The sequence below is a fragment of the Tachypleus tridentatus genome, chromosome 12 (genome assembly GCF_004210375.1).
Source record: "Tachypleus tridentatus isolate NWPU-2018 chromosome 12, ASM421037v1, whole genome shotgun sequence".
Taxonomy (NCBI): Eukaryota; Metazoa; Arthropoda; class Merostomata; order Xiphosura; family Limulidae; genus Tachypleus; species Tachypleus tridentatus.
Window position 1 is genome coordinate 88788450 of NC_134836.1, and position 27573 is coordinate 88816022.

Below are 27573 nucleotides of genomic sequence, written 5' to 3' on the forward strand. Positions count from 1 at the left end.
GAAAGAGTAGAGGTGTATTGATAAAGGCATAATTAAGTTCAATCAAACAAAAGAAAGTTGTTTTGAGAGGATCGTGAATTCAGCTTCCCCACCCCTCAGTGGCTCAGTATAAGTCTAAAGGCTTATAAATGTTAAAAACCTGGTTTTGAACCCGTAGTGCACCCAACACAGGTAGCTCATTCTGTAGTTTTGTACTTAACTACTAACAAAGTCCTATAGCTAATAAATTGCCGTGTATTATAAATTGCTACTTTTATGGTAGTAGTTTTGAATGCAATTTTCGCGATTTAAATGTATATGTGTTTTATTGTACATTAAGACAACCATGTTTAAAGTTTGATATAGTGTTTTATTATGTGTTATATAATAATAAGAATATATCATCACCTTACTAATAAACAATTTGCAAAAGTTGCTGGTGAAAAGTGAGGAAGCTTTCTGAGGTAATTTTATTTAAACATAAGTAGTTTTAAAATTATAAGAAGTGAAAAAGTATTTTTTACAGAATACAAAATTTATAGAGTGCAACTTTACGAACTTTCAAATGTATATATCATGTTTGCCAACCAATTATCTAATAATGTATGGCATTAAATGTAATAAAATACATAAAAATATACCAGTGTAATTTAACTTTATCCAGTAGTACTTATACCTTATTAACCTATTTGTGTATGCATATGGTTTTAAAAATAACGCTGTAACACTGTATTGACAAACAATCAACTACAGCAGTAAAAGAATTGTGCTATTGCGTTATTAATACTTGCATTATGTTCATACTTCACCACAGATTAGTACAAACTGACATAGAAATTCGTAACCTTATTTAAAAAAAAAATATAGCAGATAACAATAGGATCAGTATATACCGTGTTTCTCCGTAAATAAGACAGGGCTTATATTAATTTTCACTCCAAAATATGACACTAGGGCTTATTTTCGGGGGATGTCTTATTTTGATATATTAAAAAAATGAAGTTACAAAGTAAAACTATTAAACTAACCATTTAAAATAAACTATTATTAAACTATTAAACTAACTGATTAATACTTAAACAAACTAATTAACTAACTATTAAACTAATTAATAAATTTTTTTTTTTTATTTCTTTCCTCTTCCTGCCACTCTTAACTAGGGCTTATTTTAAGGGTAGGGCTTATATTAAAACTATCCCCAAAAATCACACTAGGTCTTATTTTATGGGTAGGTCTTATTATCAGAGAAACACGGTACCAAGACAGTATTGTTAGTTGTTGCTCTCTTTATTTTTTCAATGTCACTTCTACAGACAAATATTTGAACAATTTGTATATCTATAGCTAATTCGTTTTTCAAAGAACAAACAATAAATTATAACGCACATAGTGAAATGACAAGAAATGGCGTAAAACTGAAGTCATCAAAAGTGTTTGCTTGTTTTTTGATAAACACAAACCAAAAAATTGGAGCCTCTGTGCTCTGCCCTCTACGAAGTTAGAAACCCGCTTTTTCGCGTTATAAGCCTTTAGATTTACCATTGAGCCAGTGGGGAAGGGAGGGAAGAAAATGATAGTCTCTAATTATTCCAAATCATTGAACGATCACTTCGTACCCATCATACTTCACAATTAAGGGACAAATAAAATGGCTACACTTGTAAACAAGTGTCAATACAATAGCATTGACGAATACACAGTTCATTTCAGTATAAGGGTAAGTTATGAGAAACTTGTGTAATGTACTTGAATACCTCATTTCGTCTAAATAGAGAATAATAAAAAATCAATAATTAAAGAATATAGTACTAATTAACCAAGGAAATATAATACACTTAGAACAGTCTCGCGCTGCATTATATGCGTGTTTTAATTACACAGGCAAGGCAAGTAAAGAAATGAAATTTAAAAGTGTTTTAATTTCGTCTTATTTGTTGTTTTCATTTCCCTGATACATCCATTACGTCATCCTTTGTATAAGAAAGAGAAGGTAAGTTCAGACCAGTAGTATTAACGTTGTAGAGCAGTGGTTCCCAACCTTTTTTATGCCCCGCACCCCTAAAAAATTTTAACATGTTCTCGCACCCCTCACAGTAATTATTTATTTAATAATAAAGGTGAAGGTGGCCAAAATAAATGTTATCTCGCACGCCTGGTTGGGAACCACTGTTCTAGAGGAAGGTATTTTCTGGTTGTTGTTTTTTGTTGTTTTTTTTTAGTGTTGAGATATTGGTACGTAACTTTCATGATTTTATACGTATTATGTTATTAAATGCATTACAGCACTGTTCTTGTTAATCAAGTTCTACTAGTAAGATAATTTACACAATACGAGGTTTCTTCAGCCACAGTATTAATTCCAGTCTATTATATTAAACATCATTTATTCTGATGACTCGAATGCATTTCTTCTAACTAAAGGTAATTTGTAAATTATTTGTGCAGCTTGCAGATTAATCTAGGTTATTCTTTAATACTTCAGAATCTTTACTACAGCCATATTTACCCTAAAGTTTAGTGGTATCTGTACATTTATTAGTATCATTAATATAAATAATAAAAATAAAGGCCCATGAGTTGAACTTAGGTTTTTTGCTAGTAATGAGGGTTTAGTTGACTGTATTCTTTAAATAACTATTTTGCTTTTCCTTTGTGTCAATTTTTTATTATAAATTAAGAAAAATTATTCTATTAATAATAGTAGTCTTAACTAAAGAAGAGTATGCATTTGAACTTTTACAAGCTGAACAAATTTAGCTTAAAATTTTAAAATGCTATGCCCAGACTTGTAAACAAGACAACTGAACTCCATGGTTCTGATTCAAAATAATTTGACACAAAAAGGAGGAAAAAAGAGCAAGAAAGAAAATGCCTAACTTTGTAAATTTTCACAAGATTTTTTTAATACAAACTTCTAACTTCAAATTGAGCTTCAAACAATATCCAGTCTAATACTCCACATTCTCAAGCATTTAGCTTCAAGCCCAACACCAAGTTCTCTGTGTTAAGTCAGTTTATCCAGTAACACTTAGGAGAAACAGGTCTAAATTTAACATGTTACACTTTTTTTTTGTATAATAGATCACTTAAAATGTAGTTTACGACTTGTGAATAGTTTCTGCACTAGTGTAGGGTTATTAAATAAAACTCCATTTTTGAAGTAAATGCAAAGTAAAAGATTTGAAACTGATAGTTTTTTTACTATGACTACTAATGATGTCCATGGTTAATTACGTGGTTCATTTAAACCAACATTAACTATATCACTTATTTATAATTTAAGTACCTACAATTTCTTTGGAGGATAGTATGTCCTACTTTATACAGCACTTTCATTAGTAGTATCAAAGTTGTGTTTTGACCAAATTATCTAATCCTAGTAATTTGTCACAAGGTATTAGAATATTTTGGATGTTAAGGCTGTGTTTGCCACTCATCAGAGATTTGCTGAACTGTTCCTTTTTCACAAAACAGTACAAGTTCAGTACTGCACATAACTATCTTAAGCAGCAATTAAGCTTTATGGAGATGAGGAACAGTCTTGTATTACCCAACATATGTGACAACTATTGCATTTTGTTTAGGATGTTAGATGTGTATATGGGCTTTGCTCCTTCATAACCTGGGTACTAGTACACATTTTTGCAATTCAGATTACAGATATTGCAAGAAGCTGAAATCTGTTTATACCTTTAAAAATGAAGAGTTTGGGAATCAATCCACTAAACACGTCTCCCAACCTTACAAACTGGGTTTTAATGGCAGTAGAAGGTTTTACTAACTTTAAAGTGAAATGCTGTAAACTATGCTAAGATATTAAGAATGTGGATTATTTAAAGAAGATTACATAGGTTCAGTTCACCCAAGCAACAGTCATACTAAGTCTGGAATTTTTAAATTTTAAGTACAAAAAGAGTTTTATAATAAGATCACATTTCAGGATTTTTCATACATGTACTTACACAGCTGTTCTTGAACCCTAGTTCAGATGCAGCATTTGATTTAAAACAGGGGTTCCCAACCTTTTGGCACTCGCGACCCCTTACCTAAAAGTTTGAAACACATGTGACCCCCTACATGATAGGGCTTACTATCAGCAGCTTAATTTTTATTTTATTTTCTGTGAAGGAGAGGGAAAGAAACGTCTAAAAAAAATATTTAAAAATTCTGTAATTATTTATTAGCAAATTAAATCACATTGGTCCAACCTGAATTCACAAAAAGAACATATATTTCTTAAAATAATATTAACATAGGTTTGAACAGCTATCCAACCCAGCTAGTGAGATGCCTGATGTTGCATTTCAGCAGCAAGCTTTGAAATTCGTGGCTGAACCGTTTGTTATAGCCAGTCTCATGTCATCTCCAACATCCAATCTGTTCCTATTCTTTGTTTTTATATTGACAGGAGTGGAAAATCCTGCCTCACACAAGTAGGTAGAAGCAAATGGAACAAGGACATGTAAAGCTATCATGCTGACTTTGGAGTATCACTGATATATAGCGCACCAGAACTGAGTCACTTGAAGAGATCACGAGCTGAAGAGCTCTGGATCGTTCCTTAGATCCAGAAATTCATCTTGGATGTCATCTGGGATGCTGGATACATCAAGTTCAGTACAAAATGGGTTCCTTACCAGGGCCTCCTGTTCCTGTGATAGCTCAGGGAAGTAACGCTCGACTTCCTTTTCTAGAGACTGAAGATGTTCGGTAATCTCATCCTTGAGGAACTGATCCAGTTGGATCTGAGACTCGTCCGTCACTCCACAAAGTTTTTCAAACATAGCAATGCTTCCAAGATTGGTTTTCCGACGCCAGTTCTGCAGTTTGGAAACAAAGGCCCAAAGACTATTTTGAAAAAGGAGAACATGTGTTTCCCTTCCTTGAAGCTTCAAGTTGAGCTTGTTCAGCTGGTCAAAAATGTCGGCTAGGTACGCAACCCTTTTATTCCATGCTTCATCTTCAAGTGAGCTACAAGATCTTTTCTTTCTTGAGTCTCCAGGAATAGCTTTATTTCATCTTTCATTTCAAAGACACGATTAATACCGTTTCCTTCCGACAACCAACGTACTGCTGTGTAGAAGAGAAGGACTTCGTGGTCAGCATTCATGTTTTTGCATAATTCTTTAAATAGGCGAGTGTTGAGTGCTTGAGTCTTCACATAATTTACAATTTTGATTACAGATTCAAGCACTTTCTGCAGAGAGGCAGGGAGAGTCTTACTGGCGAGAGAGCATATCGGTAAATCATGCAGTGGATGCCCTTTGCTTGAGGAGCTAGCTTCTTCACTCTCGACTGGAATCCTGATTTCGATCCCAGCATAGCCGGTGCCCCATCCATACAAACCCCACACACATTTTCCCATTGGAGATCTTCGTCTTGAAAAAAAGTTGAAACGTTTTGCTTTGCACCGAAACAAAAAAAATGTAAGAGCATGAAAATGTAATTGATAAATAAAATTAATGTTATCCCGAGCTACTTCTAACAAGGCTACGCGACCCCCCTGGGGGTTGGGAACCCCTAATTTAAAAGTTTGGATAAAGGTACTTAAGTGACTTTGGTGATACAAGCTCTCGATAAAATACTTAACCACTTTGAGATAGTTGTTAACAGTTAATTACTCAATGAAGTTTTCACTCTTTGTTTGTGTCAGGCATGATAAGTTTAGCAGTGTGAGATAGGTTTTATTAGCTGGTTGTTTAACTTTGGCTTTAAATGAGAAATTAGGAGTGTTTTCTTTTTATTAATACCCAACCCCCTGTTGTTGAGTTTATTATTTTGAAGTGTTCAGTGTTAGGGTACTTTAGGTCTTTGCTCAGAAGGATATAAATTCCAGCATTGTTGGAAGGGTTGTTATGTGCATGTTTCTTAACACTGGTAGATATGGTTCATGTCATTAACTGAATGTAGACAGTCGCCATGCTTACAACATGAACACGTGTATTGATGCACCACCAGAAATTATTTTTGAAACATCTTGTCTTTAGAAAGGAAAAACTTAAATATTTATTTGTTCCATTTGAAGATCACTCTTAGGCTGAGTTTAGGAATAAGTTGATTACAGAATGTTCTTGATTCTTCTTTTTAGTCTGATGTTATGAGAACTGGTGAAGAGTAACACTAAGGTGATAAAACATTTAGGAATTTTAAAGTCTGGAATCTTTATATATTCACAAAAACTTTTGTTGATAAGTGCTAGAGGGAAAATATTTTAAATCATATTTTTTTAATACTGGAAACTCATCATGTAAATTACAATAAGAGTTAATAATTTTATACATTTTAGAATTAGATTGCTTATCAGATTGGTTCCATGACATTCAGGCATGAATGTGCTAAAATGACAGTGCAGACTAAAAAACATTGGTTTGTAGTAGTATGTGGTTTTAAACCTATTGTTCAGGTTGATGACCTCTAGACCTAAAAAAAAGAGAAAATTTATGTTTTTGTTCTTCAGCTGTAAACTTGATATTCTTATGTGTAGAATTTAAATAATCTTAAGTTTCTGATGTAGCACTGCTGCCTGAATATAATAAGTGTCATCAGTGTATCTCTTGCAAACTAAAAGGCTTAAATTTGGATAGCTAAGATTGTAACCAGTTAGTTTTGTGATAGGACAAAAATAAATTAGCTATAATTGGGAGTAAGTGACAAATCCACATCAATGAACATTTGCACCATGTGGAAGACTGTCTGAAAATGTTCCCACTAGTTTAGATGGAAGTGCATATAAGACACTACAAGGTCTGTTCAAAAAATACGTGGACTGTTTGAATTGTGATGCTCCAGTTGGTTCCAGGGGAATCTGCTTGGTGTCGCTAGGTTCGCACAGATCAGCTGATTATGACGCCATTTCCCAATTGCAGATATCTTTATTTGTGTATTAGCTACGCGGTTTTAAGTGAAGTGCGATTTTTTTTTTTTTTTCGTTTGGCGGATTTCAGAATGAATGACCTGAAGGAGCAACGACTTGCTGTGAAATTTTGTGTTAAACTTGGAAAATCTGCGACTGAAACTTTTGCTATGCTTAACACGGCTTACGGTGATGTTGCTATGAAGCGTACGGCATGTTTCAAGTGGCATGAACGTTTTAAGAATGGTCGACAGTCCATTGAAGATGATGAGTGTCCTGGACGTCCTTCCACGTCAACTGACGACCCACACGTCGACAAAATCAACACCCTGGTGCGGGCAAATCGACATCTGATTGTCAGAGGGCTTGCTGAAGAGTGTGGGATATCAGTTGGATCTTGTTACAAGAGTTTGACCGCAAAATTGAAGATGCACCCCGTTGCTGCGAAATTCAGCCCTCAGAACTCGTGAGTTTTTGGCCAAACACTCGATCACTGTTCTTCCCCACCCCACCTCCCTACTCACCTGACCTTGCTTCTTGCGGTTTTTTCTTGTTCTCCAAACTCAAAAGACCCTTGAAAGGAAGAAGATTTGAGACGATTCCCGAGATTAAGGCAAATGCAACGAAGGAGCTGGAGGACATTACAAAAGAAGCGTAACAGGACTGTTTCAACAAGTGGAAACATTGTTGGGATAAGTGTGTGCGTTGGGGAGGAGAGTACTTTGAAGGGGTCCCAGACCTGTAACTTCTAAATAAAGTACATTTTGTTTTATGACATCAGTCTGCGTATTTTTTGAACAGCCCTTGTATAAGATATCGGTTCTGGATCTGGAAACATTATTTACTTAAATAGCAAGTGCAATTGTGTTTAACTATGGAGATGTTGGCATATACATAAACAGTTTGATTACTGCTTTAACGTCATTTGAGCCATAGATCTTTCCCATTTCAAGATATACTAACAGCACTACTGGCCACAGACATATGAGATGTTAACTTTGTTTTTTACAGAAAATTCCAACTGTTTATCATGTGTAAAATTACAAAAACTATTTGTAAATGTAAATTTTATAACAGATTTAAAGGCTTGCATTCTCAAGACAGCTGGTATAGTTATTAAAACTTTAATTAAAATAAACTAGAGAACAATGTTTTGACCTTAGGTCATCTGCAGGTTAACAAAGAGTTTGCAACTGACCATTGTTGGACACGTCTTAGGGACGAGAGTGTAAACAGGTACAGGATTGTAGGAGTGTTGTAGGTGGATGTTAGGCTATTAATTAGTATAGGTATAAATGTGTTCCTTTATATTGGTTTAACTTTAGTTTTAGTTGTTGTACAAGTTTATATTTGTTTCCCTACTTAGTATATAGGTGTTTTTGTGGTTATATTTTGTTTATTCGATTTGCAGTGTTAAATGTCTGAAAGTTTTGTTTTTTTTTTGTGTGTGTGTTCTTTTAATCTTGTTTCCATTTTTCTTCTTTTTCCAATGTAGAAGTCATGGCAGTTATTATTAGTTGTATTTTATAAATAATGTTGGTGTTGTGTTTGTCAGTGTAGTTTTTACATCGTATGAACTTTAGTTTTGTACCTGGGTTTTGAATAAATTGGTGTTTATTGGAATGTTGTTAAGTGTTTTTCCAAATGTTTGTTATTTTTTCACTGATAGTGGAAATCAGTTTTTGGTGTTAAAACCATAACCATTATCTTATAAAGCTTTTATGGTATTTAGTTATCCCATGGTCACAACAAACTTAGTAAAATATTAGTTCATGAACATATTTTAAAAGATTAAAGAATATTAAATATTTTCTACTGATCTTCCTCCTCAGTTTTGTTTATTAAAGAGCTTAGCTGTTATAATTTTGTTTGTTGCATTATATTCTATTGGAAAACATTATTTTAGCCTTAATAATTTTAAAGACTATCTATCCAACAGTTACTAAAATGAAGCTATTTCCATTCGTGTAAGGAAGTGGTTTTATTTATAATGGAAGGGGTTTGGATATTTGTGACATGAAATAAAAAATACTAACAAATTATTCGTTTGTAAATAAGTTTTGAGATAGCTTGAGTGGGTAATGAAAGAAGTATTATAAGTGTATGACATTTTGACAAGATTGTCATCCTCAGTTGCAGATGGTATGTATGTATCTATAAATGTATAAAATGAAACATCCTCATCAAAATGTTTTTTAGTGTAAATTAACAACATATCTTAAAATTAAACGTTAATAGGTTTAGTATCTTTACAATTTAAAAAGCAAATTTAAAGTTGAAGTCTGTTAACTCTGTTTAACATAAAGGTTTAAATTATTTCAACTCTTTACTTGAAAAATAAGTGATTCCACAGCTGCTGCTACAAAACTGGAGCACATTTACTGCTTAAACCTGGCTTTTAATTATGCATTGTAAATTGTTGTTTGACTTGCTGGTATTAGAATTCAGATGATTTTTGTATTTCTTTTTCACTTATGTACAATTTTAGTTGATTCAGCTCCTAGTTACTATCACTGAAATATTTTAACGTGTAATATACAGATGTAGAAAGGTGTCCTGAATGTCAAGAACAGTATAATCAGAATAGACTTCTAAAGTTGAATTTGACCTAATAAACATTTGGTTTTTTTTGGGAGATGTAAAATATGTGGTAATTTTATATATATTTTGCCTATCTTGTAAGTTTGTCATCAACAGATTAATTAACTAAAGATAGCCCTAAAAAATAAAAATCTCAGGCAAGTGACTTCATAATTTAACCACCTAGGACCACCAAGTTTAATGTGAATATTTTATGAAGTTTTAAAGATGTTTGTGTGGTAATAATGCAGGAAGAATATGACAATTATTCCTTCTTTATGTATAGACTCGGCTTTGCTGTAAGAAAACACGCACACCTTCTTTATGTACAACATCATCTGTTGCTACATTAGCTTGTATAGTTTGTACCTAAATAACTTGCAGCTTAGATTTTATAAATCCATTCATGAAGGTAGTTTTATTTGATAGAAAAAACACAGCTTCCATTTTATAAAATTTTTCAGCAGTTTTAAGCTATCCAAGTACTATAGGTTTTATGTGTACATTGGATGTAACATGGCCAGGTGGGTTAAGATGTTCGACTCATAATCCGAGGGTCACGGATTCAAATCTCGGTCGCACCAAACATGCTCGCCCTTTCAGCCATGGGGGCATTATAATGTGACAGTCAATTGCACTATTTGTTGGTAAAAGAGTAGCCCATGAGTTGGCAGTGGGTGGTAATGACTAGCTGCCTTCTCTCTAGTCTTACACTGCTAAGAGACGGCTAGTGCAGATAGCCCTTGAGTAGCTTTGCACAAAATTCAAAAAAAAAAAAAGTATCTACATATCTTTTCTATATATAACGTAATTTCAACATAATGTTTAATAATATTTCACTTACTAAATCACTAATATGATGTGAAGATATTGATGGTTGGTTAACAAGACACTTACAATCCAGAAACTTGTGTATGTTTGAAGAGAAACAAAAATTGCACTTTTTGTATGTGCACACAATGCATCATTATGCTAAATGTAATGTAATTAGCTTAATATGCATGTATGCTAAAATAATATTTTATGATAATGTGTATTTTAATTTTCTCTATAAGAAAAAAATGTGAATACTAAGAAATTGGTTTGTTTATTTCAAACATTTTGGATACAGTATATTTATTAAGTTGACAGTCAGTATTGTACATATATATATTAATACTGTAAATTAAGACATTGAGCAGTCTATTGTCCCATCAAAGATGTGCTAATGCCCAATTTTTCCCAGAAAATGGAGAAAACAATTGCTAAGTCCAGCTGCAATTCCATAAATAATATTCTATTTTTTTTGTAAACTTGCAGCCTCTGCTACCCTGAATAAATTTGATCAAGTATGTAATGTTTAAATTCCAATACAAATACTGCTATACATTTCCCCAAGGATGTTAAGGATTGGATATGTGAACTGCCATTATTTTGTGTATGTGTGCTAGTCCTTGATTATTGGGCAAGACTGTTTAGTTGAAGAGTCATTATCTAAATTTATTTAGTGATTTGATAATTAATAATAATTTGTTTCATAACAAGTGTGTTAAAAAGTTGATTATTTTAAAAGCAATAATTGTGACAAGCTGCACATTGTGCATGCAATTTCAGGGTTGTACTAGGCATTAGTAATATCATTGACATTGTCTTACTTGAAACTTCCAAGTTTTTCTGGTTGTGTGTAATACTGTTGCTACTAGAGGGATAGGTAGTCCTATTTTTTTTCTGTTGTATGTTACAAATACATGGAGATGAAAATTAAGAAAGATAATGTTAGTTAGTAAAAGAAAACATTTAAGTTAACCAGTATGTGCATGACTAGCCTAAACAGATAGGAAAAATAATTTGTTTTAATCATTTGGGTTGTGAAGTAACTGAACTAATGTGTGAACATTTGATGAAAAAATTAGAATTATTTAAACCTCTGGACAAAACTGTGGTAACAAACAAAAGAAATGAAGTTGGAAGACATTAAGTTAATGAAAGTGAAGTTAAATTGTGTGATTATTAGTTTAGTTGTAACAGGCAATATTTTAAAGTGAGTTTTGCCTAGTCAAAGGGCATTCATTCTAAAGTAATTGAACAAGTCTGTGTGGGCTTTGAGGAAAAGGAGGCAGTTATTTAAAGTTCTGTCTACAATCCAGGGACATTGTAAGTAAATTTATTATAAACTGTACATCGAGAAAGAGAGTAAGACAAATCTGATTTGTCAACTGGGTTCTAAAATAAATGAACTAGCCTGTGTGAACTTCTGATAAGAAACAGACTTGAGCATTAGATATAATTTAGATATCCTGTAGTGTAAATAATTATTGTATGTATGTTTGACTTCTTTTGAATATATTATTTTAAAACAAATAGATTTTGTATTGTCTGTTGTTTGAATTCATTGCCAACAAGTCGCAGACACCTACTATAAAGCTCAGTTGTACTAAAATCCTAACACTAATATTACTCATCTTTTTAAGGGAGGTGATAAAAATTATCCCAGTAACTATAGGTGTGTTATTCTTATATCAATTGTTGGAAACATTTTTGAAATCTCACTTAATAAAGTTTATAATTTTATTGAATGATTAGCATAGTTTAAGATAGTCTTACCTTACAAATCTTTTGGCTTTCTTTTAAAAGGTTACTGTTTTTATGTAGATGATGGTAAGGAAAAGGTGATTTGGTGTATCTGGATACTCAAAATGTTTGAGAAAGTGTTACATAAGAGGCTTGTAAAAGAAATTTATATCTAAGTATGAAGGATAAATTAGATAACTGCTGGATGAAATAAAATGTGATTGTTATAAATGAAGTTCAGTCAAATTGGATTATTGTCACAAGTGGAGTACTTCAGTCTTAGGACTTTGCTCTTTTCTGATTTACATCAGTGGCATAGATGAAGGAATGCTAAATAAGTTACTGAAATTTGCTGATGATATCAAGGTCTTGAGTCTTACTGACTGCAAGGATGCTGCTACTTTACAAAATGACTTGTGTCATTTAGTGGCCTGGGCAAATAAATGGTAGATATGTTTTAATTATTAAAAATCAAGATAATGCATCAATCTTTGTCTTCTTACCATAAGGAAAACATTAAATTATTGAAAAGGAATCAAAGAAGGGTTATTAAAATGTTGCCTTGGATGGAGTGTATGTCATATGAGGAAAAATTGAAGTCTCAACTTATTTATTCTTGAAAAAAGACAAGTTAGAGGGGATATGATTGAGGTATTTAAGGTTGTAAAGGGAATTGGTAGTGTTGATGCATCATCTCGTTTCTCAAAAGTAAGAATAAGAGACACACATACATTTTGGCAGGGTGGGAGTCATCATTAGCTGAGAAGGCTCTATTTTTCTAACAGTGTGCCTTAGGATTTTGTAGGGGCAACAAATTTAAGTGAGATTAAGAGAATTATAAGAATGATAAATGTGAGTTATGAGTTTTCTTTAGTTTAGAGGATGGTATAACCAAGATGAATCAGTAGGTACCTTCTTGTTCTTAAACATTATGTTAACACTTTTTTTTTTTTTTTATAAGAATAATTGAAAATAAATTCAATATGCATACCAGGCCTGAATAACTGCTGTACTGTATTACAGAGGTAGGGCAAGTTAAACCAATAATAATGTAATTGCAAGATCAATACTGCCAAACCAAATAAAAGGAAAGAGATTATTAAATAATTAGTTAAAATGAGTAACCAGATAAATAGCTAAACTTACTTTGATGTATTGGGAAAATAAGTTGAAATATTATGGCAGCTTTTAACCCGTTTAATAAATTATGTTCAAATGATGTACCTGCATAAATTCAGTTTAAATATACTAGAATTACTTTACAAGCTGTAAGGGTAGCACTTTAAGATTGCATTTTTAACAGTTGAAAAAAACATCTGCAATATTTCATTTTTATAGAACTTTGTATATTTTACAGTTACCCGTACTAACATAAATGTTGCACAGAAGGTGGCTGTACATGCCCTATAAGCAGCTGTCTGTGCCAGTATCCAGTATTCATTAAACAGTGCAACAAGTGTACATTATCTGGGAAGTACTGTACTGGAAGTGTTTAGATAAATGCTCTTTATTCATACACAATCCCTTGCATTGCAATGATTCAATGTACAGAGTTCAATTTTTATATATGGGAAGTGCTACCCTTTACTGTACTAATTTACAAAGTACCTCAATAAGATATATAATCAAACAGTACAGCCCTTGTGAGAGTCAAGTTCTTGATGCAAGGAAGATTAGAACAGAACACACAATTTTAAATAAAAGTAAATAGTTATTTTTCTGATTGTGTAAAATTTTTATGGATGTTTGTTTATGATGCCATTCAATAGATGGCACTTCTGACATTGAGATCTGTAGTAATTTTGAACAAAAGGTGTCATCTTTCTACAGGGTGTTTGGAAAGTCACTGTGCACTTATGTATTTATCAACAGACATGTTTCAATATAGAATACAGGAGGTAAATATGAATGACAATTATAAACAATGTTGAAAGTGACCCCATGTTGGCATCAATACAGGCCTGGATCCTTCTTATTTTGTTTCTAAACATCTCTATCAGTTGCTGGCTTGAAATAGACTGAATGAATGCTGTTATCGCTGATTACAAAACTGCACAGTGACTTTCCGAACACCCTCCATTTATTATTTCAGTTGCACAGATAAATTGCCATGCCATTGCCATATTATAAATAGATTACATCAAAGACATACAGGAAATTACATGCGTGCCATTTTTCCGCTGAAACTTGGATTTCCGCGGTTTTCAAATGGCCAATGATCACCCACGAGATTCGTGTAAATTCGAGGAGAAAATATGAGCGATTTGGGGGCCGGGTAGGTGGTTTTTGAGGAGAAATCGTATATTTTCAATGTTTATTGCAGGAAAAAAAAAATCTGACCGCCATCTTGGAGGCAGTCTTGTTGCAGGTCTCGTGGTCTGGTATCGTGTACATACCAGACGATAAAATATTCTCTATGCTCCAAAGAAACAACAGCGATTTGAAATGTTTAAAAGGAAAGATGTTCATTTTGATCCTGTAGACAAGAGAATGTGTAAGGACATTAGATCAGCAGCTTCAAAGTATACCTCAAAGCTGAGGGAGAATCAGAAGAAAAGGGCAGAAAGGCTTGAGGCCTATGGTTCTGTGAAATCTGGCCCAGCCACCTTGGCTAAAGAAAAAGTCCAGAAAGCTGCAGAGGCACAGAGCTGCCCATTCAGAGAAGGAGAGAAAAAAAGCTCGGAAGAGAGCACTGGAAACCCTTGTCTCGAAAAAGAGGAAAGTAGCCAAGATTGATTAAAGGAAATTAAGTGATTTGAAATTTGACTGTAATTTATGCAGCAGAGCAGAAGTTGATATCAGTGACTGAAAAACATTTTATTATTATCTGCAGCATACAGTGCCAGTGGTTTATTTTAAAGCATATCATTAATTTTATTTTGAAGCAATGTCAAAGCTTTCCTTGATTTGCTGTTTCAGTTTGTATTATGAAAGAATGAAAAATATACTGATATTGAGGTACCAGTAATTTACTGACAAGATTGTATAGACGAACAAGTTTTACTGTAGGTAGTCATGTAGAGTAATTTTAAGTAATTTGAAATTTTAATGGAATACATGCAGCAGAGCAGTAGTTGTTGATGTCAGTGACTGTACAAAATTTAATTTCTGAGGCATATCACTGATATCAGTAGTTGAATTTTTAAGCAATGTCATAGCTTTCCTTCATATGCTGTTTTAGTTTGTATTGTCAATTTGTGAAAGAATGGAAAATTCACTGACATTAAGGTACCAGTAGTATAATGACAAGATTGCATAGATGAACAATTTGAATTGTAGGTAGTCATGATTAGTCAAAAGAGTAATTTTATGTGATTTGAAAATTGTATGGAATATATGCAGCAGAGAAGTAGTTATTAGCAATGACTGTAAAACATTTAATTGGCAGCATACCAGTAGTTGATGATGATGATGTTATTGATGACAAAAAGGATAATAATGAAATGATTTGTATTTGAAATATTTACTGAGTTATTTTGGCTTTATTAACTCATATTACTAATATATTTTGATTTAGAAACAAATTAAACTGAATAAATAGCAAAAAACAATCTTAAATTTCATTTATTTACTTTTTATTTTATTTGTTAATTTTAGATATTTTGATATATCTTCTAAAAAAATGAATGCAAATTAACAGAATAAATCAATCTGCTTAAAACTGTAAATGAAAGTTATAGTTTTTATTAGTTTGATTTAGTCTTTTAATTTCCTTTTGTTATTTTATATGATATATATTGTGTACTTTTCCAACATTGCAATGTCAAAAAACATAAAGAAATTATGTCCCAGATTGCAACAAATCACACCAAATAGCATCCATTTTTTTTAAATTTCCCGGGGGTGCATGCCCCCGGACACCCCCTAGTCAGGCTATATACCTTTTCCTCTTTTTTTCATAAATGTTATTGGCATGCCTAAAATTATTACTCTACAAAGCCATGATGGAATAATTGTGTAAAAATACAGTTGTTGTTATGTATGCACTAACAAATATATTGCAAAACAATATAAAATTACACTTGTCATGCAAATTGTATTGTTTAAAAAATGTTAATATATTTCATTTTCTAAAGTAAAAGGTATAATTTTACATTTTATTACAGCTTTGCTAGCTTGATTTGTGTAATTTTCGACACACAAATCTGTGGTACCTTTTTGCAGCAGTGGAAATTCAAGTAAAATTCTTAAAGTACATTTCCCAAATAGTAATTTTCTTTTTTGACTAGTTGTACGTATTATGACTTGTTATTGTGAAGAATGTGAAAGTTACTTGCATAAATCAAATTTTGTTCCTAATTTTTGAATATAAATTTATTTATACGAACATTCTAGTAGCATGATGGAAGTAAAGCCCAATGGAATCATTGTGACTGTACGTCTCATTCGTTCCTTTGAGCATCACAATGTACGTCCAGTGGTGTTTAAAAACATTGATCCTAATCAAACTGTCAGCTCCTTTAAGAACACAGTCCTGACAGATATCAAGAAGAGAACTGGTTTGCCACCACCAGTAAAAAACTATGATTATGACACACTTAAGATACAACATCAAGCCCATGGGGCTAAAAGCAATGACCCCATCATCAATACAGAAAGGGATGAGGAGCTGATTCTTCAAGATCACAGAACTTTAGCTGAAAGCAATGTAAGAACTGAAACTGAACTTTCCTTCTTCAAGAGAATGGACTACATCAAGTACAAAGAAAATCCACATTTAAGTTGGTGAGAAAATATAGTGATGGATGAAAGTAAAAATAATTAAATAAACAACATTACTCTGAAATTGTTAGTACTTTTACATAGGTAATGCCACCTTGAATGTTTCACTTTCTAAAATATCATTTCAGTTGATTAGCAAAACTAGTGTATTCTTTTTGTGATATAGAATTTGTATGAAATACTACTTATCTTTTAGCTGCATTGTTCTGTATAAGCTCCAGTATAATCTAATTACCTTACATTCTGAACAGATGGATCCAAGGGAAATCTTTTTGTGGCAATGTGTGGAGATCAATGTTTCTCAACTGCTGATCTATGGACCATTGTCACACCACATAATGGTTGAAATAAGAGGTTTTAAAGCATACAGGGTCTGGACAAAAAAGTGCCCCTTCCCCAAAACAAATAGTAATTCTTTTATTACATAAAAAATATGTAAAACTGTTTTTAGAATGCACTCAATGAGATCTGTTCAAATATAATCTCAAATCCTAATTTTAACACTGACTTTTTTAAGTACTTTAACTTATCATGATTTGTGTGTGCATGTTATAGTTGTAGGTTTTCTTATCCCAGTTACCATACAAAATGATTAAACAAGTTTCACAAGTGTATATTTATTTAGCATTCCCTTAGATTTCAGAACTGCTTCACATCAATGTGGTATGCTTTCAGTGAGCTTGTGCAGATATTTCTGATTGATTAACTGCCATACTTACTTCTTAAAGTTCGTCATTGGCTTATGATCTTTCATTGATTGGTTTAACTCAACCCATGAATTTTCAATTGCACTGATAGTAGGTGATTGACCTGACCATTCCATAACATCAGTTCTCTTATTTCTGAGATCTTTTAATGACTCCACAATTGGAGAAGCTTATTTTATCATTTTGTAGGCTAATTTAAATAAGACAACCTAAGAAACAACAGCAGGTGCACAACACTTTTTATGGGAAAATTTAACTCAAATCATGAAAAGTTCAGGTAGTTGCAGAAGCCAATGTTAAAATTAGGACTTGATCATATTTGAACAGATTTTAAGTGTATTCTACAAACACATTTTACATATTTTTCTGTTATCTAATAAAAGATTGTTTCAAAAGGGGGGGGTACCTTTTCATTTATCCCCTTTAAGTACAGAATTATATTGTTATACATTGTAATTATATGAAGCAATTAATAAAATTTTAGGATATAAACAAATGGCTCTCACTTGGGAAAAAAAAAAGCTACTAATTTAGATCATGTGACTACAGAATAACATGTATTGACAGCATGTTTAAAATACATCTTTTGGTTTATCCAGTATCAGATGCTTTATGTATACAGCTGTATATTAGAGTTTATCAATAAGAAACTTGAAAAAGAAAAGCAAAATCAACTTTTGTTTCATTTGAACAAATTTCCATAAAAAAACAAAACACAGAACAATCAAAGTAATGAATACTGCAGAAGCCCATGAGATAGAAATACCTGTAAAATTATTGTACTAAATATATAAAAATTCTATAGTTGGGATAAGTATGTTTAAAAGTATCACACAATTAAGTTTTTGCAATTTCATACAACACTTTTACCATGAAACACTGCAAGCTGTTTTAGTAGCTTCAAAACTATAGTAACAGCAACATTATAATAAAATTACTACAATTAAAAACTTGTCCTCAGAAAACTTATCACAATATAGATGTTACTAGAGAGAAGAAATCTAAATAGTTCAATATTTAGTCTGTATTGATTATCAAAGATGCTATAAAAAAACATTGGATATTCTTAATTTAGTGAAATGTTTTAAATACTGTTTTACATACATAATGCACACAGATGTGTTAATAAAACAATGTGGTTTCTGTTTGTCCAAACACTAATTAACTCACCTTCCTCTGTGTAACTTAACATTTAAGTTGGATGATTTATACAGTGTTCAGTGAAACTATATTGTAATGGTTTAAAACTTTTTTGCTTCAATGTATTTCTGCATTGTTTTTTAACAGTCAGATCATCTTAATTGAAAGTTCAAATTGGGATGTATAATTATTTTTTATTCATACATACACTGAAAACTTTGTCAGTATCTTTTAAAACAAGAATTAATGTGGTATAATTTGTATGACAGTTTAGTTGTGGAAAAATATCGTTATCTGGATCTTGTATTTTTTTTACTTTTGTTACTTGCAGTTTTTAATTGAGTGTTCTCTAACAATGTATTTTTGAAAGGAGCTCAGTACTAATACACAATGTAACAGACATCATTGGAGGAAATAATCCTGTATTTAATTAATCACATCATTTACAAATATACCACAGTTAAAGTGGATGGTATACAAGAAAATGTAAAATCTCATTCCTCGTACAAGTATTGACAACAAAATGTAAATTAAATCACAAGTAAAAACTGAATAAAGATATATACAAATACAGACCAGTACTACTAATGTATACTGTAATTGATATATATCAAAAACAAATTGGCAGCCTTCAAGAAAAGCATTATCACACACCACAATCAAATTACATGTAGTTGCAGTAGCAACAAAAAAAAAAAACTTTATTTAAAAACTTACTAATGAGCCTGATTTTTTACATTCGGAATGTTTAGTGTTACAGTGAACTAAACTGTAGTTAAAAATTTTAGGTAACTAAAATATTTGCAAAAAGGTTTTCCACTTTCATTTTCTTCTTATAAGTCAAGACATCCACTCCTTAAATGATCAAATTGAGAAGAATCCCAGCAGTGAGATTTATTAAAACTTTCTGAATTGTTTAAAGGGCTGGGACATAAATACAAGTTTTGAAATTCTGGTGTTTTGCACTAATTTCAACTTCACTGAACTTTGCATTGAACACTTGCATATATTTTATGGTTAAAAACAGTTTTTCATATTAAACCCAATAAAATAACTTCCACCAAACTCTTAAAGGACAAATTCCATAACCTTGGCTAATAAGAATAAAAATAGTGACCTCTTGTAACATTAAAAACGTGCTTGCACTTCAAACCCCATTAAGAACAGAGCATTACAGATAGATGTTATCAAAATATTGTTGCATTAATCACTAACTGAACAAAACCAGATTAAATTTAGTTTCGAAATAGTAATTTCTTCATTGTACAAAAATTAAAATATGCAAGCTATGTACAAAGTTTACCAATTAAATTTTCCACAGTTAATAATGTGTGTCAATCCATCTTCTGAAACCTTACAGTGAATTACAAAGTAATTGTTATAATTTGTGCATTTTTGTGGTCTTTCTGGTCACTACCACAAGTTCAAATTTAGTGTATTAACAAAATTGATTTTTATATAATCCAATTGCTTTAAAATTATTTAATGAAAACATTCATAAAAGAATGTAAAAACCTAACTATAAATAAGTTTGGAACTCTTTTTTTTTTTTAAAAGTATAATTTTATTGCATAGTAACACTACAATGAAACTATGCTGTTGGAGTAGCAATTCCAAACTAAATGACTTTACAGTACTGAAAAAAAAATGAAAATAATTAGAAAATTGTAGTAATATTTACACTAATCTTCAGATCACTAACACCAATAAAATGATAGGCCATTTATTACACAGCGTAGTTTGTAAAACAAGTGACACCAACTGTATGTACAATGTGAAGGGGAGTTCAGCACTAACTTTAGTGAATCTGAAAAGGCAAACAAAATATTTTTAACCTACAATACTGTGATCTACTGCAGAGTAAGAGCTGTAAAATTGACAAACTATTTATGACCTAAGTTGAGAAAAATGTAATGATCCTGAAATGTTACTAATGATTAGTTCTGATTCTTGCTTGCAAAATAACTGAGCATGAGCTCTGTTCAAGGGACTTACCTCATAACCATTTGTGCTTATTACAATTTATGCTACTACGTTTTAATGTATTAAGTGTATCTTCACAAAATTTAATACACTTTCAGTAAGTAGTAACTAGGCTTTTGCATACAACAAAATTTGATTTTTTATTGATATTTGTTTGTGAAATCTTACATTTTTTAAAAACTAGTATGAGTGTAAAGTGATTTTAAGCTTGAAAATACTTTTGTCTCAAAAATTTCACGTAACCTCTTAAATACATATATCTGTTTCTCTCAGTGAAACTATATTTTATGTTATTACGTTTATTTCAGCCTCTAGGCAACTCCAATATAATGAAAACAAAATTGTAATACCAGAACTAAAATGAGCAGCCTTTTTCATTATTAATCATATGGTGTTAAGGTATGAACCCTGAGCGTTCCAAATATTAAACATAGCCCATTAATATTCTGTTTATTTTACTTTTAACATCTAAAGTTGAAACCCACTGTAAATAAAGTTTATATCACTGACTGTCTTTGCATATGTAATAAACAAAGCCAATAAATGCAAACACAGATTTACAAAATATTACTCATCAGATGTTTACCTTAATTCTTCAGTGCTGTTTACAAAGTTTCTACTAGCACTGCTGTGTAACCTATGAAAGAACCTGCACATGTTGAAGTAAAAACAGTTTCACTAACTTTTACATGATAAAACTTTATGCTTACAATTGTTAAGAGATCTTTAGACTTTTGAATAACAATATACAAGAAAAGGAAACAGAAAATGTTAATTTCACAGAAATTAAAATATGAATATTTAACATTTTGGTTCGTACATTTGCCTTCACTCTAATGTTGTCTTCAACACAGAAAAATAGATTCAGATTACATTAAAGCCATCTCTGAAATATAATACACAAAGGCAAAATGTAGTATTTCTAAAAAAATATGTAAAAAAACTATACTATTTAAATGACAAACTATAAACTAAACTAAGAAAATATAATGTTCCTGATGTTAGCGGAAACCTTAATCGTATATTTTTAATGGCACTATAGAGTAGTGATAAAAAAAAAGGTTTTAAAAAGTAAGATATCTACTGACTGATACTGAAAAAAATTACAAGATGTATTGGTAACTGCTAGTTTTAGTCAAAAGCATGTTACTTTTGGTAATGATTTGTAAAGTAAAGCAATGCTTGATATCGGTATAGCAAGCACAATAGATGTGGGTGTAAAACTATAAAATTCTCTTCTAGGCATCATACAGCAATCATTATTCAAGATTCATCTTGTCAAGAACAATAGCCCTATATATCTCCTAAATGAACAAGTTAAGAAAGATAAAAATTTATGATAGTAATAGAACTTTTTAAAAGCAATTTATAATTTTAAAAACAAAATTGTAAAAAAAAATACTGCAGAAGTTAAAAGTTATTGATGTATATAATTTAAATTACAGGAAGTTCTTCACAATGCAAGCTGTTAGAAACTTGTGAATTAACAAATTTTCATGCCACCAAATTAATGTGCCAAACTACTAATTTGCAACCAAGGATAGGAAATTCATTTAGACATTCCTTTAATACAACACATATTGTTTTAAACCCATAACATCCACAAGTAAGATTTACCAAATGACAAATACCTTGCAGAGTTAACTAAAAGAGAGAAAACCAGTAGTGTAAAATGTATGTTTTATTTGAGTTTTAAACCTATGGACTTCACACATTTAGTTTCTGATGTTTTTTGTTTCTTAGTTTTTAAATACAGTGTATTTATAATATAATAACAGAAATGTTACCAATTAAATGTTTCTATTCATTACATTACTAAGGATTGTTTTTTTGGTACAGAGCTACACTAAGGGCTATCTATGCTATTCATCAAACCCTTGATCTTAGCAATTTAAGTATGTAAGCTTACCAGTGGATCCACTGAAGGATGATCACTATAGTATTTATTTTTAACAAAGTTCTTACATGATGTTTATTTGTTGTTGAGCATAAAGCTACACAATGGGCTGTTTGTGTTCTGCCTAGTGTGGATATCAAAACATGATTTGTATCATTATGAACTCTTCAGACTTACCAATGAGCCACTGGGAGGCCTTAAAAGAAAACGTACTTCTGAGAAGCTACAGATTACCAATACATATTAAATCATTTCTAATACTGCTCAATATATATGTTTAAGATTATTTACTGTCACTAGCTTCTCAAGTATCATGTCTACTGAGAAAACTAAAATTTCTGTAAACTTACATGAAGAGAAAATATCACGCACATTTTAAATAAATTTGAAAAAGTTTATCTATTTACATTTAATCATTTACGAGATTTAAAATTTGTTAAAACAATAGCTATAGAATTAAACAGCCAGTCCCATTATATTTATTTACATATATAAAGTCACAATGTAATATTCTGACCTTCTGCCACCTAATGTTTTTATTTTGAATTGTCTTCAAAATATATTGTCTTAAACCTTCCAATTGATTTTAATTAACGCGTTCAAGACTTTGTTTATATAGGTTCCCTGTAGTTGTGTATATGTAAAAATCTTATCTTTTGTTAATTCGATAAAAGTTATTATAACAACTTACTCTAACTGTAATTCCCTCTTGTATATAATGGTGTGTGGATCAGTTGCATTTTATAAAAGAATAGATTTATTAATTTTCTGCTCACCATATAAACTAACAAGCTCTACAATATGTTTATATTTCTCAGCTGCAATACTGCATCCATTCCACACACCACATTCATGTTGTCATTTACCTAAACCTATTAATGCCTCATCCATAAGATCATCATCTATATCGCATGGAGAGGGACGAGACATTGAACTTGTGACTGACTGATTAGATGGAGGAGTACGAACAATGCCAGGAGATTCAATTGGAGTAGACTGGAATGGAGACTTAGCAATAGTCCTACTTGGAGATGGTTCTGTTTTTTCTGTTGATTCATGTGTTACTGTAGTGTTTGGTGGCACAGACTCAGATTTTGGACTAGAAATTCTGGCCTTTTTCTCAGGAGACTTCTGAAGTCTTGGAATTCCAGGACAATCAATAACTAGGCCATCTTCAGGACTGCTCTCACTATCTGAGTTCTTTCTTTTAACCTTTCCACTTCTTGCAGGTATTGCAGATGGAAGCTTTGATGATTCTTCAACATTAGAAGAAGTACTTGTAACAGCATCTTCTGCCCGAATAGATGATGAAACTTCATTTTTCTTTTGATTTTCCAACATGTCTTGATCAGTGATTGATACAAGATCTGAAGGTGTTACAGGTGGCATAGATGGCTTTACATCTGTGCTACTTGTAACATAACTTTTGTCATCAGATACAGATCTTACAGGACTCACTCCTTTTGAATTTTCTGGTGCATCTGATGCTCTTGCAATAGATGAATTCTGTGAATCCATCTTTGTTTGAGCTAACAATAACCAAAATACTTTCTCACTCTCACTTTCATCAGCACTGTCTCTAGTTGGAGTGTGTCTCGGAGAATGCCTCAAAGGAGATTCCTCAGATCTTTTAGGAGTATTACCTCCAGTTATTCTCAACTCTGAAAGAGGCTTACTGCTTTGAGGTGGAGGCATGAGATTGGTACTTCCTGAAGTTGTTGTTGAACTTTTAATTTCTTGTTTACTTTCTGAAAATGAGCCCTTGCTCTCAGATACAAGTACAGAAGTTTTTGGTTTGTCAACTTTTTCAACCATCTTGGATGAGGAAGAGTTTTTATCTTTAGATGAGATGGAGACTTTAGTTGATAGTTTCACAGATGAACTGCTAGTAGAACTAACTTTAGAGGAAGAAGATGTTGATGAACTGGCAGATGTGAACAGACCTTTCTGGACAGATGAACTAGATGATTTTGTTACACTTCCTCCTGTAGCAGATTTATGAGATGTATTTGGACTGCTGGAAGGTGTATTTTTTTTACCAGAAGGACTAACATTTTTCTGCACAGTGTTTCCAGATGAACTTACTGGCTTATTTGAATTTGAGATGGAGCTTGAAGTTACAGCCATATTTTTTGAACCTGACTGTACCTTGTTCTTACTTGATGCTTTGTAGTTTCCATCACTTGAGCGTGTTTTAGTAACAGTTAATTTAATTCCTTGAGCACTTGGCTTAACGGTGAACTGATCAGAGCTGGAATATTTAGGTTTGGATTCCCCACTTCTTGAAGTAGAGCCCTCTCGCTCCTTTCCTGACTCTTTAACAGATCCACTATCCTTTTTGTCAGGCTTAGATTCTTTTCTCTCACTAGTGGTGTCAGGTTTACTGCTGCTGCTCTCTGCTTTACCTACAGTTGTAGCTACTTGTTGGGCATGACTTGCATTTACTCTCAATTTGTCAATTACATCACTCAAAGATCCCTTTCGAGAGCGAATTCCAGTGCTTGTGGATTTGTAACTGCCTGATAAAGTAGTGGAAGATGACTGTTGAGATTTAGCTACTGTTGTACTTACAGAAGGAGTTGAAGCTGGAATAATGGAAACACTGCAAGAGATGACTGAGGAACTTGTGATATTTGACTGGCCAACAGTTGAACCTGCTGAAGGCTTGGAAGCAACAGGTGTTATGGTTGTAGAAGCAGGCAAATTTAGATTTTTCAATTTGAGAATGGCTGTCCGAGGAGTGTTTCCTTTGCTAGGAGAAGACCTTCCTCCACTGCTAGATCCACTTCCTACTTGAGAAGATAATGCAGAGATGCCTACACCTCCTGATCCCCAAGTGCTGGAACTGTTACTTTTGGAACTAGATCCTTGTTTGTGCTTTGTTTGTATTTTCAGAGATGGTGTAGAGATGATCATTTTTGTACTACCTTCAGAATCAATATTAGTTCGTAAGTTTCCTGAAGTCTGAGACTGGGATGCTGGAGAAGATTTAATGCTTCCTTTTTCACATATCATAGAAACTTTATTTGAGGAAATCGACTTTGGAGTTGGACTGTTACTGCCACTTCCTGACCCAGAACTAGTAGATGACTTCTTGCTGGAAACTGCTGTAGACTTTGATGTTCCAGAAGAACTAGAAGAAACTAAAGAAAGGGGTTTCATGTTCAAGGTTATGGGACGAAGAGGTTGAGTTTCAGTACTGGCAGAAGAAACAACAGATACAGACGAGGTTTCTGATGAAAGTGAAGCTGGAGGAGGCATAAGAGTAGTTTCCAAAGTCAATTTGATAGGAGATTTCCGATCAATACTGTCAGCACTCTCAGCACGTTTCTTTTTTCGTTCTTTTTTAGCATCTCCTTTACGTTTCCCTGAAGAAACTGTAGGGCTCTCACCAACGCTGGAAGATCTACGGCTTTCCTTTTGTTTACTTTTGCTTTCTGTTTTGGATATCTTAAGACTATCACCAGATTTTGCTATTTTAAAAGAAGTACCTAAAGGGGATGGAGAGCTACGTGTAGCAGGAGGTGTTTTACAAGGTATTTCTGTATCTGACACAAAATATTTATCTTGCTCTAAACTTCCACCTATAAGTTTTTCATTTGTCTTTTCCTCTTCTGAAACATTATACAAATCCTTTTCACACTTCAACTCCTCTAAAGGAGAGTTTCTTGTTTCTGACTTTGTCTCACTGTCATTACTTTTTAATCGTTTCACTTTACGATTCTGCCTATCCATTGATGCAGCAAGTTTAGATGCCATTATAGCTGGGTTAAGATCCATACCAAATGTGCCAGCTTCTGTCAAATCCATGTCAACATCTACTCCTTCTCCAACAGTACCTCCTGTATTGTCCTCTGAACTTGTTGCTATAGTATCCAAATCTAAGGGACTAGATGTTTCAGAATGCTGTATTTTAGCTTGGTAATTTGTTCCCAGTGATTCAGCCTGTGATTTATAGCTACCACCCTCAATGCCTGAACTTCTTCCAGCTGTTGTAAATGAAATACCTAGTAATGCATGAGTTGGATCAGAAGGAAAATTTATACCTTCATCAGCCAAAACAGGATATGCTGGAGAAGTTTCACCTTTCACAAAATTACTTTGTGTACTTGGTGGTCTAACATACTGCTGTTCTGTGAAAGATGCTGACATATGAAAGTTATGTTCAAAAGACATTGATGTTTCTGTGCTTTCACTATCAGGAGTTGGTAAATCTCGACTATCATCTTCACTTGCTCTTTTCCCTCCCGATCTTCCTGGGCTACGAAGCTCTGAAGTTGTCTTCCGTTTTCGTTGCTTACGAGGTTTTACAGTTGTAGTAGTCTGGGATAAAAAAGGAAAAGAGGTAGCAAGAGAATTGGCTGCTGGCACATCACTTAACATATTCATTAACATTGCATTTGATCTACCCTGCTGTTGGTAGGCTTGAGTTGTAGATGGTAGGCCAGAGGCAATTAAATTTCTACTCAAAGGATTTGAGTCACTTGTCATTCCTTGTTCATGGCCAAAAGGAAAAAAATCCTGATCAGGTGCTGTGTTAATAGCCTGTGATCCTCCAATCTGCATGTGAGATGCAGGACTAAACCCCATAGATGTTTCCCCACTAGGTGAAACTGAACTTGACAAAGGATACTGTATTGCACTTGTATTTTGAATTGCATCTTTAGGTTTAACAGCATCAGGTTGATTATTTGCATTTTCAATCATCCTATCAACTACATTACTACTCATCTTATTTGTTAAATTACTGAAGTCCCCTGCTCCAAAACTGCTGTTACTTCCAAGGCTACTTCCAGCACCATAACCTGGTAACTGAGAGAAGTAAGGCAGTCCTGGCTCACCAGGAACAGGACCATAAAAGAAATCTCCTTGAGCTGAAGCTCTTGTTTGCTGTCGTTGCACATGTGCTTTCCGCAAAACTGCTCGCATAGTTACTGGGATGGACAAACACCTGAAAAAACAATATACTTTAATGATGATAACATCTACTGACTTGATATAAAAATAACTTATGAAACTTGTAACTTTTAACTTTAGTACTGCATCCAATTCTACAACCTACAAATATCAATGCTTTTATGTATATATTCTTCTGTTAATATATTTCTCCTTTTTTTTTTTTTGCATATTTCATTAAAAGTAACTAGTTACATTATGGCCTA

The 27573-nt window shown here is 32.6% G+C and overlaps 2 protein-coding genes across 14 annotated transcripts in view; one reads left to right on the forward strand and one right to left on the reverse strand.

Annotated features, from left to right (window-relative positions):
* Positions 1-1139: 1139 nt before the first annotated feature.
* LOC143233932 (UPF0538 protein C2orf76 homolog) overlaps positions 1140-27573 on the forward strand; it is a 30211-nt gene continuing 3777 nt past the window's right edge. Inside the window, exons 1-3 of one of the 10 annotated variants that reach the window (XM_076470841.1) lie at positions 1160-1969; positions 16298-16687; positions 16936-19104. In XM_076470841.1, the coding sequence (XP_076326956.1) occupies positions 16302-16687; position 16936 (387 nt within the window). In that variant the 5' untranslated portion in view covers positions 1160-1969; positions 16298-16301 and the 3' untranslated portion in view covers positions 16937-19104. The other 9 variants (XM_076470840.1, XM_076470836.1, XM_076470837.1 and 6 more) reach the window with 9 other exon arrangements.
* LOC143233930 (uncharacterized) overlaps positions 18937-27573 on the reverse strand; it is an 86611-nt gene continuing 77974 nt past the window's right edge. For all 4 annotated transcript variants that reach the window (XM_076470829.1, XM_076470828.1, XM_076470831.1 and 1 more), the window contains exon 17: positions 18937-27362. In XM_076470829.1, the coding sequence (XP_076326944.1) occupies positions 23270-27362 (4093 nt within the window). In that variant the 3' untranslated portion in view covers positions 18937-23269. The remainder of the gene's footprint in view (positions 27363-27573) is intronic.